Raw genomic sequence first — 12,299 nt, 5'->3', positions numbered from 1 at the left:
GGAAATGTACTATGCAGTGACAAAAGTGGAGAGGTGAGCCAGTAGAGAAGTTGCTCATGGCAACCAATCAGCACTGACGTAACATTTAGAAGTTGCTTATAAAAAAGTATACAGAGAAGCTGATTGGTTGCCATTGGCTACTTCTCTACTGGCTCACTTCTCCAATTTTATCACAGCTTAGTACATCTCCTTATCTCTTTCCAAGCTTTGATAAATCATCTGCAGTGATTATTTGCCTTTTTTTCCTTACTGAAATTCAGGACTCGGTGGGTAATGTGTACTTTCACAATTTAATTATTTTAATAGGATTTCTTATGATGGGACATGTATCTTAGGCGACACTTACCTGTGTACAGGTTATTGTCAGACACAGAGCACAAGCCTTTGATTTAAGACTGAGCGCTTTTGATCCAAAACTATACACTTTCATCAGAGCAGCAGCAATCACTCACCATGTAACCAAAGTAACAGATGTAGGTCATCTCAAGTAGACACAAATGCATCTATTACGAGCGTATTTAGTTAAACTCAAGTGCTTTTTAGATGGCAGGCCAGCACAGAATTCTGATTCATTAGTAAATAGCGTGTCAGACAGTGTTAAGACTGGATCCTGGAATACTTATCTGATGATTGCGTTCGAATTAGCATTCACAATGTTACATGAAAGGAGGATTATTTCACAATGTCCAGTTTCACATTCTTCTTCCAGCCACATTATGTCAAGTACTCTATTTATATAGAGTATATTAATGGATTTCAGGAAACCACTATTCTGAAAATAACACTAATAATAAATCTGAGATAATTATATAATTATGTTTAACAAATGACCCTTAAATACTACTTATTTTCACAAAAGGTCTCCAACCTTCACTTCATCTATTTTTTTAATAGTTGCAGATGGAGCTGAGTTTATTGTAGTAAAAATGATAGAGTTTTTGATAATCTGTGCTAATTTGTGGCGGATCCTTCATTAGTTTAGCATTAAATAGCTCAGAATGTTAAAGTTAATTGCAAAAACAATCCGTATCTGCCATGGCATGCCTTCCACAGCAATACATACTGCTTCATCTGTATATAGTAAATTGGCACTTGGACCAATAAATTACTTTTCCCATCCCCTTTTCACTTCGGGTGCCCAGCAACACTGTCCACCTTTGATTCCATAATGTGCCTACAGACATTGGTGCATACCATCAGATGTGAGATCTCATTATCCACCACTCTGATCGCACTCTGCAGCCACTTCCCCTCAGATGGCTACTATTCCCCCCTCTTATGGCTAGAACGTTGCTGTAGTTAGCACTAATTCAGCATACTTCCCAACTTGCCCCCACTTTAAATCTGGAAACAGTGTGTACTGTACTGTACGTACAAAAAGGGGCACAGTCAAGTGAACATTTGGGCATACTGACCTATCCCTTTTTTCCTCTACAAATGATGTTTGAACAGTGGTCACCGCACACGATCACCACCATGTTGAATATGGACTTACTTGCCAACTTTCCGGTAGTCGGACAAGGGTTTTAGATAGTCACCTTAATATGTCACTGCCACGTCTAAATAGGAACAATTGGGAGGTATGAATCAGTGGCTTTGTATAACTAGCTCAACTACTGCGAGTTCACATCAGTTTATCACCACGCTCTCCAGGCTGTAGCAACTTGCACCTAGAACAATGCCGAATGCCAGCAATGGATGGTGATCCAAGAAATCCAACACCAGGTCCGTTATGGTCACTAATTAATGTATTAGTCATCATGCTGACCTGGAAGCAACATTTTTATAAAGCCCTGTAATATCATGTTGCTCCAACCAGATAATGGGAATCTTCTCAGCAGCACAGAATATTTCAGAAGATGAATATGCTGATCTTAGAAAGTCAGTGACCAATCCCTCATGTGATTGCGTGAGGGCAGGACTGTGTGTCACAATGGTATAATATGATGCTTTTATCAAAACTAATGCAGTAAGATTGTGGTATCACACAGTATATACTACTGGTCTTCAATCCTGACCATTTGTACCATACGGCTTCCCTACATATGTACAGTATACACTGTCTATACCTGTTGTTATTGTAACTTACTGAAGATGGCCATAGAGCATTTATTTATATGGCTATTGAACTCCTCTGTTACTAAGAACATCCTTATACTGTAAGTTACAGTAGACTTTATATAATAATATCAACTGGTGATAAAAATGATGTCATCACATTGAAATATAATGACAACTGGCCTGAACTCTGGCCCCTCCCACCAGTGTCAGAGATGCACAGGAGAGAGTGATGTTATAGTGATAGAGAGGGACGGTGGGGGAGAGAGTAGAGGTGGGGAAAAGTATTAGGGTAGGGAAAAGAGAAAGTGGGAGAGGAAAGGGACGAGGTAATGAGAATGGGTAGAGGGGACAGAGAAAGAGTACTGCGGAGAGAAGAAGATAGATGGAGAGAAAGAGAGGCAAAGCCAGGTATTACAACTATTCCCTTATATAGGTATGCCAAATATACATCATGTTGCAGAATGCAGTTTCCTATGGAAATATATCTCCTGCTTGAAGATCTAACTGTATAAGGAAGCCACTTACCAGCAATAATAGCACCGCAACTGCAGACAAAACTCCTCATTTTGAGTTTTTGACAGCACAATTTTTGGGCGGAAAAACTTAATATAGGTTATGTAAGGTTAATATATCATTTCCTATCTGTTACACCTAAATAATGTATATACCTTCACTTTTTTGACTGGGAATACTGAGCTCTTTCAAATGCTTTAAATTTCAAAGAGCTACTTATTTAAACACTGAATCTACTGTTTTTTTATGAACTGACATCTCAACCTGAAATCAGGCTGTTTGGGAAAAAAACTGAGTTTGGAATCAGGAAGGCATTCATATCATCTTGCAACTGATACAATAAGTGGAAGCCTTATTTGTTCACCTGTAAGACTTGCAAGGTATACTTCTGTATAAGACCCAATTGTGCCACCGATGTTTGTGTCTTTGGGAATGTCAGGATTTTGGCTTTATATGCCAACCTGACTCCTCTACTTACAGCCATGTTGTTCAGTATATTTTTTTAAATCATGATACTTTGCTTTTCCCACTTGTTTTCTGGGATGAATTACTATTGGGAATTAAAGTCATCAGAAACTAGTTAACTATGCGCAACCAAATCTGCAGTAAATTTAAAGTAAGCTAGAAAGGCATAAGGATTATTATCACAGTAAGATTAAGTTTCTGGGTATGACATGCAGTCGTTAGGTCGACACAGCTTAGGTCGACAGTCATTAGGTTGACCACCAAAGGTCGACATGGTCATTAGGTTGACATGTACTAGGTCAACAGCTCAAAAGGTTGACATGAGTTTTTAAAAATGTTTTTTCTTACTTGACGATCCACATGGACTACAATTGAGAACGGTAACCTGTGCCAAGCGCAGCGGTAGCTGAGTGAGGCACCTTGCCCGAAGCATGGCGAGCAAAGCGAGCCATGCGAGGGGTCACGGTGCACTAATTGGGGTTCCCCGTCACTTTTTGAAAAAGACTCCAAAAAAAGTCCAAAAACCCATGTCGACCTTTTGACCACATCGACCTATTGTCCCTGACGACCTAATACATGTCAAACTTCCATGGTCGACCTATGACTGTCGACCTAAGTTGAGTCGACCCAATGACCCATACCCCTGGGAATAATATTCATGTACACTGATTTAAAAAGTCTATTTAAAAATAATTTTCTGAGTTGAATGAACTAGTTAATTAATTACATCTGGTAATTCATGGCCAGTACAATTTGAAACATTATACCCAGTTTAGCACTGTTGGAGAAGGAAGAACTGTGAAAAGCAGATGACCAGTCCCATTCGTCACCCTCCGTTTTAGAATACATGTGGATGACGATTGGGACTTGTCATCTGCAGCGAAAGGATTAAACATCTAATGTAATTAAAATAATATTGGTGCACAACTTCACAAAAGTTGTAGATACCTACATTCTTTCATGATGCGGTTATGTACCGGCGTTGGGATCCCAAACAGTCAATTGCTCGACGGCGTGCATGCCGACCAACAGGGACTATTCTCACTCATGGGGGTCCACCACACTGAGCCCTATGCATGGTTAGCGCAGCGAGCCGACAAGGAGCTTCGTTTCATTCGCCCACCGCCAGCCATCTAAAAGCCGGGATCCTGCCGTCGGTATGGTGACCGGCGGTCTCCCAACCGCCAGTCACACGAACCCAACCCATTCTTTCTGATCATAAATTACTCTGCTTGCGATTAGTATTCCAACCTATACAATAGTCTAGATGTATGCAATAAAAAATGGCAATAAATAAAAAGACACGCACATTTTTAGATTTTAATGAGTGATTTTATCTTTAGACCTTATTACATGCTATAGGGCATATTCACTTTCCTGCGGGGCTTACCACGTGGCTGTAGCTTCAATTAACTGTTGGAGCTATTCAGTTACTAGACAATTATTTTAATCAGTAAGCTACGCAGTGTTAACCCTTTGATTCCAGAATGTATGGATTACCCCACGAAGTAAGCCCCAGAGGGTGCACTTAACGTGGATGTTTCCTCACAACCCTCTTGGGCTTGCAGCGTGGATGAACGGCAGTAAATGAATAGCTGTTGGCAGTTGAATCTGCCCTAGATTCTAGCTGTAATCTTATAGAAGGTGCTAGATAAAGAATCCGATTGGTTGCTATGGGCAACATCTCCACTTCTGAAAACCTGCACTTTAGTAAATACTGTATACCCCCTATGCCTCTGTTAAATAATAGAATAAAGTTGATACTGTGAGAAAATGTAACTTTATAGAAAACTGTAGATTCATCAACCGAGAGGAACAGGCCCTAGTAAAGCGGGGCTTGGTGCTAGCTTTATTCCTGTTCTTTTTGCTCATAATCGTGAGCTGTCAGTGTGACATCGCATTGCGTTGTGTTTTTCCTACAGAAAAAGCAACTTTTCTCTGCCGGATGGGAGGGACATTTATGAATACTAGAATGATGGCTCATTTACTTGTTATGCACCTTTATTTCCAGATAACTAAACCCTTGTTTTTCAAATCTATCCACTAATCACGATCGCAGTGCATGCACAGTCTGCCGATAATCGATCAGTTGTGCGAACATTGGTATTGCGTACAAACATGAATTAGGCCCTGAATTACCACACCTATAAAAAGCCAGATACATATTAGATATTTTTTCAGCTACCTTAAAATATCTGATTATTTGGTTAGATTCACGTCCAGCACTATGCTGGCTCAATGCGAAATCTGCACAGTATAACTGTATGTGTATTCCACACTACAACCCTGATTCTGAGACAGACGCAAGTGCAAAACTGGATGCATCTCACAATATTCCACAGATTGTGCAATTGTGTCAGCATGGATAAGCACTGATGAACTGGTACCTGCATTGGCATAAGGCAGTAAGTCTAGATAAATCATCCTACACCTGTAGACAATCAGATCCCCTGTGTTCCAGCTGAGGGAAACCAGATTTCCGGGTCTGTAGTACCTGTCTTGTGAGGAGCCGTCAAGGAGTCCTGGGGGTGGAGCCACCAGGGAGGACGAGGCAGTCCCACGAGGAGGCAGCATCACGGAGGAGGAGCCATGGAGGCGGTACAATGGGGGGGGGGGGGGGATTAGCACCGCAGCACCAGGTAAGAGCCGAGGTGAGGCTGGCCGCCAGTACCACTGTGGAGCAGGACGGCTGTGCAATGTGTCCATTGCAGGGAAAGGCTGTCACAGCCTCTGTACGGTCCCTGGAAAGCACAGAGGATGTGATGTGCAGTCTTTCACCTGTCCGCGCACTGCTCCTCCACTCGTCCTCTACATTGGCGCCTCTCTCATATTTGGAGGGGGGCAAGTGTACTTGATAAATGACAGCTATGCAGAGTGAAAGCTATGGGAAATGTGGTTGCTGTAGGCAACTTTTTCCCGTGTTCAACAAAGTTTTAAATTACTGAGTGCATTTTTCTCTCACGTCTCTCTGTCATCTTTTATGAGTACCCGTCTTTTATAAGAACAGCAGCCTTCTCTATCTGTCGCTCAGCATTTCCAGGTTCTATAAAAGAAAAGATTTAACAAGGGAGGTTGGAGAATAGACCAGAGATTACCTTCTGACAGCTCTCCGCGTTTATACTCTCAGCCCAATTAAAATCTGATTGCATAAGGTTTTCTAACACCCCCCCCCCTTACCCCCTACCTTCTCAGCAACTTTCAGTTATATAGTTCATCAAAAGAACTATTCTAAGCAGAAAGAAAATTACTGAGCGTAATATCAGAAATAAATGAGATATATATTGAAAGCCAAGCAGTAGGACATTGCAGGAGTAAACCTGATGGCCTGATATGGTTTTATTTGGCTTGTACGAATTGAGGGCGCTGCGTAAAACACTACATAAATTGAGAATACCCCATTGATTTTCTGCTCTGTATAAAAGCAAGGATTACAAATTAAAATCAATGCACAATATCAACCAGACAGTTTATATTTTCTCTTGCAGAAACTCTTTTCCTGAGATGAACTCTTCCTCAGGATTCAGCCTTAACACAGATCCCCTTGTGTATATAGCTCATGCCTAAATACCAGCAATAAGAGATTGCATTATTGTCTTTTGCCATTACAATGATTGTATACGATCAGCATGGGACACTGAACCTCCCGCTATAGCTCCTATGATTTATTTTTTAAGTTGTGATTTATTGCTTTGGTCTCTGTCCAAATCACTCCTTTAAAAAATTCTATACGGTACACAATAAGATAGTGATACAAAACTTGCTTAGGACTTATGACTATATGTGTGTGTTCAGGGATTATCTCCTAATGTCTTTTACAGATCTACAGTTTTATCCTATTCTTTTTTCAGAGATTGCTCGGAGAGTTACTTTGGGAAGTCTGGGCTCAGTATGTCACTTTACTGCCACCTAATGTGCACTTCCATCATTGCAGTTTCACAAATGACACATTTGTTTGGGGACTGGGTTCAATCAGTGTCTTCAAAATTTGACATTTGGAAATCTATTTGCATACGCTTATTAACAATGCCAAACTAACATCTGCAAATTCCAAGTTCCAACATAAATATATAAAGCAAGATATTGTTTTCATTTTTCAAAGGCGAAAATGTTAATTTGGTAATACTGTATATTTAATTTTGGTGGTTTATATGGAGAATACACCAATCAGCCATAACATTAAAACCACTAACAGGTGAAGTGAGTAACATTGATTAGCTTGTTACACTGACACGTGTCAAGGGGATATATTCAGCAGCAAGTGAGCAGTCAGTTCTTGAAGATGATGTGTTGGAAGCCGAAAAATGGGGAAGCGCAAGGATCTGAGTGACTTTGGGAAGGGTTACATTGTGATGGCTTAGCGACAGGGTCAGAACATCTCCAGAATGTGAGGTTTTGTGGGGTGTCCCGGTATGCGTGGTTAGTACCTACCAAAACTAGTCCAAGGAGGGACAACTGGTGAACAGGGGTCAGGGTCATGGATAGCCAAGGCTCATTGATGCACAGAGGAAGCGAAGGCTAGACCTGGTCCAACCCCCACAGAAAAGCTACTATAGCACAAATTGCTGGTTAGCATTGGCGTTTCCATAATGGGTGCAATGTGTGCGGTGCACATGGGCCCTTGCACCCATTTTAATACTTACCATGCCGGAGTCCAGTGCCAGGTGCTGCGATCACGGCGGAAATCACCACCAAAATGGCCACCTCGCATGCACGTTAGCCAAATTGGTCTCCGGATTATGGTGGGCGCCATGTTTCCGGAGACCTGCGCATGCGCAATAGACTCTGGCACAATGATGGAGTCTACAGTGCCGTACAGAGGAGGGGGCACACAGGTCCCCTCCTCTGTAGAAACGCCCCTGCTGGTTAGGATAAGTGTCAAAACACACAGTGGATCGCAGCTTGCTGAAGTTACTTAAAAAATATCTTTATTTTACTTAACTTACACCCTACAGGAGGTAAACTGTTCAAACACAGATTCCACAGTTATCCCTCGTCTGGTGTCAATATTAATTAACTGTAGTGCAATAAGAAATATCCATCCATTTTGAGTGGTGCCATGCTCAGTGCTTTCACTTTTCCTTAAAAAAAAGAACCTTGTCTAAAGTACTAGGAGAGCTATGGTCAGTGACCACCTTTCAGTAAACACATCGTCACAGTTACCACTATACAGTACACACAGCATTGCAGTGGCCGCCATACGATGCATCACAGCAATAGGCTGCACGGCCCCTACAAGGGTAAATGAGTAGGAGTAATATGCATCATGTTGATGGCCAGCCACGGTCTGCCTGTCCACTTGCCCATCCACTCAACCCTCATCTGCTCCACCATTCTCAGGTTCCAGCATCCAGTGAAAAAAACCATAGTAGGCAACTACTGGGCTGCCCTGCACTGACTAGCACCCCTCTCAGAAATGCTTCATTTTCAAGATTTCTATAGCAGGGGAAGCAGTCGCTGCACCTCCCCTGGCTACACCAATGGCTATTGCAAAAAAATTAAAGAGGTTGTGCATTGTGGTGGCTGCTGGGAGTATGTGATTGATTAGCAGCAACGTTGTGGCTCTGACTCTATGGAACTCTCTTCCCCGCACAGTTCGAGAAGGCCCCACTCTAGAATTCTTCAAAAACAGATTCAAGACTTACCGTTTTACTCATCCTATTAGGAGAAAAGTGCTATGTAAATAACGTTAGTATTATTAAAGTATTATTAAACCCATGCAGTTACGTGCTGCCGACACCAATCATATTCGCTAGGAGGTTCAGCCCCGTTACATTTTCCAGACGTAGCTGCTTAGTGATCTGTCTTTGGAAATGGATGCACCGGACTATTCAGATGATTTCACTTCTGGCTCCATTTTGGTCAGGCTGGGCACCCTTATCCTTAAAAGGGACACGCCCACTCCTAAATAATTTACTTCATGAATCCAAGTTTCAGGAAGGAGTGGTGTCCCACATGAGGATATGATAAAATATCTTGGGGTAAAAAATCTAGTTTTAAGCTATATACTTGTTAGTAAATATGGACAAAATTTAGTTCCACAGTTGAATGTTCCCAGCCATCCTTTTATCTAAATGAGGAATACATAGGATTTACCGGCAGACTGTATGCCGGTCATCAGTATACAGACAGCGGCATCTTGTCTGTCGGAATCCTGGCAGTGAGGCAGCGAGTCCTCTCATGGGCTCGCTGCGCTCGCTACGCTTTGGACCCACCAACCGAGTGGTAATAACCTGCGGTTGTCGGGATTCCAACTGTTGGTCTGTCACTGGCTGTCGGAATTCCGGCGTCGATCTCCTGATATCCCAACTTTTAACTGCACCCCCAAAATGACCTTTATGTTAGAGCTCAATACGTTATCATAGGGGTCGCAGTTAATTTCCCGACGGTCGGGATCCCGGCAGTCAGGAGACCAACGCCGGAATCCCGACAACCAATGAAATCTTGACGGTCGGAATCCCGACAAATGCTCGCTATTCCCTGTCACTGACCTGGGTTGGGAGTGTTGAGAACTCGGGGGTTCTTCCGATGATAGGGAAAAGGAACCACAGCTGGGCCGGAGCAGGGATGGCCGGATGTAGGTTTTCCTCATGCAGAACTTAGCCGTTGTAACTGATGTGTAATGCTAAAGAATTAGTTGTGGCCAAGGCTTGGGGGCGATGCTGAAGTACACAGAAGAATGAAGAACTTGTGAGCGATGTTGAAGAAATGAATGAAGATTTGAGAACGATGTTGAAGCACACAGAAGAATGAAGAACTTGTGAGCGATGCTGAAGAGATGAATGAAGATTTGAGAACGATGTTGAAGCACACAGAAGAATGAAGAACTTGTGAGCGATGCTGAAGAGATGAATGAAGATTTGAGAACGATGTCGAAGCACACCGAAGAATGAAGAACTTGTGAGCGATGCTGAAGAAATGAATGAGGATTTGAGATTCAGTGTAACTCTGGAAGTTTGAGAGGCGTTCCACTTAGGGATACCCTGTAATACTGGAAGCACAGGAGGTGTCCCTCTGAGAGATACACTGTAACGCTGGTAACGCAGAGAATGTCCCACTGAGTGATACACTGTAACGCTGGTAGCACGGGGAAGGTTCCACTGAGTGATACACTGTAACGCTGATAGCACAGGGAAGGTTCCACTGAGAGATACACTGTAACGCTGGTAGCACAGGGAAGGTTCCACTGAGTGATACACTGTAACGCTGGGAGCACGGGGAAGGTTCCACTGAGTGATACACTGTAACGCTGGTAGCACAGGGAATGTCCCACTGAGTGATACACTGTAACGCTGGTAGCACAGGGAATGTCCCACTGAGTGATACACTGTAACGCTGGGAGCACGGGGAAGGTTCCACTGAGTGATACACTGTAACGCTGGTAGCACAGGGAAGGTTCCACTGAGTGATACACTGTAACGCTGGTAGCACGGAGAAGGTTCCACTGAGTAATACACTGTAACGCTGGTAGCACAGGAAATGTCCCACTGAAAGATACTCTGCAACACTGGAACACAGGAGACGTTAAGCTTGAGAACACGCTGAACGCTGCTAGAACTGGTGATCATTGGAAAGACGATACTCAGGCCCCGGGGCTCTGTACGGCGTCTGCCTTTGAATTTCCCGCCCTCTCCTGATTGGCGGAAGGGGCCGATGACGTCACCCGCTCACCACGCTCTCGTGGATGCCGGGCGCAATGGCGGCGCCCACACCCCGGGAACCCGCCGGAGGCAGCGCCAGCAAGACGCGACGACCCGGAGCCCACCGGGGGGCGACGACCGCCGGGAGACCCAGCACACCCGGATCGGTAAGCGCGGCAGCCGCAGCGCCGCGAGTGTGACATTCCCACTCAGTTGGTGGGTCCATGCTACCAACCGAGGGGGATTATAATAGTGTGGCGAGCTAAGCGAGCCCGCTAGGGGACTCGTTGCGCCACTGTTGGGATTCCAACTGTCGGGATTCCGGCGTCGGTCTCCTGATTGCCGAGATCTTGACTGTTTGTAAATCATACTGAATTCTATCATAGCTTTACTCAACCTAACCTCAGTACTTAAGGTTTTCTATTTGATCTGGTCTCTGGAGCATCCTAGTTCAGGTGGATGGGTTTGGTGGCTGGTTTTGTTTTAGCAGAAGACCGTAAAGCTTCCTGTAATGCTGTGTGCAATGAAGTAAAACATAATTATATGATGTAATTGACACTATGTTTCATGATTTCAATTGTGTCTAGGCACCCAACAAACCTACAATACCACAAGAGAAAATCAGACCACTGACCAGTCTGGACCACCCACAGAGCCCATTCTATGATCCAGAAGGAGGTCCCATTATTCCGGTTGCTAGAGTTATTATTGAGAGAATTGCCCGAAAAGTAAGTAATATGACACTGTCCAATGACCTAATAAAGCCAACCTGAAAAGTGCATTTTTGCTAACAAATACCCCTTATATTGCCAGGTCGGACAGCCAGCGAAAGGGGTAGGGAGAGTCTCAAATGCCGGATCCCACCCGGGAAGGAACCGTTTCCAATTCCCGGTTGGGATCCGGCATTGGAGATGTGAAAGGGGTAATATAAAGCTGTTCATTACTTTCTATAACAGTATTCATGCTTAAATGAAAATAAATATACAGTAGGTATATGTGTGAAATGTTTTTGCAATGAAATTGTAAAAACATTTTTTTTGCATATTTTCATCCCCAAATTAGGATGGGGTCCTACCATTAAATTCTGTACAGGTTCTTTAATCAACAGTCATTTCCACTCTGCATTGTTGGACTTGTCTGATGTTTAATCAGGGGAGCTACAGCTGTAGCCGTGTTACTTGTCTGTAGACAGGGACAGAACATTTATAAAAGAATGATGTATAAAGTATATAAAGTACAAAGAAAATTCAGACACATAATAAGCATAGGGAAGGCCCTGCTCGTGAGAGATATTACATTCAAATTGGTAGTACCAAGTACAGGTGGCACAAGATACATATGTTAAGCTGTGTTAAGCAAAATAGTGGGTGTGGCTTTATAGAGGAAATAAAACATAATACAGCATATTTGGGGCACTGAATTTTGCCCATTTTGATTCCTTATTTTTCCCCCATCTTCCATGAAACAGACACCTGGAAACTGTAGACTCATACCAGACTTACAGAGGGTGGGAACAACTTCAGAGCCAAACAACATTTATGGACACATCAAAACAACCTCAGCCACAAGCATCGGGAATTCAATGAGACAAGGCTAAAAAGACATGGGGCGGGATGCATCAAG

General features: G+C 43.2%; 1 protein-coding gene across 1 annotated transcript in view; it reads left to right on the top strand.

Moving 5' to 3' along the window:
- Positions 1 to 12,299, top strand: part of SPON1 (spondin 1) — a 683,924-nt gene that overhangs the window by 607,867 nt on the left and 63,758 nt on the right. The window contains exon 9 of the mRNA XM_063944511.1: positions 11,264 to 11,404. Within this exon, the coding sequence (XP_063800581.1) occupies positions 11,264 to 11,404 (141 nt within the window). The remainder of the gene's footprint in view (positions 1 to 11,263; positions 11,405 to 12,299) is intronic.

This window comes from Pseudophryne corroboree, chromosome 11 (assembly GCF_028390025.1).
Source record: "Pseudophryne corroboree isolate aPseCor3 chromosome 11, aPseCor3.hap2, whole genome shotgun sequence".
Lineage (NCBI taxonomy): Eukaryota > Metazoa > Chordata > Amphibia > Anura > Myobatrachidae > Pseudophryne > Pseudophryne corroboree.
Note: the sequence above shows the minus strand (reverse complement) of the source record. Positions and strands in the feature narration are given on the sequence as shown.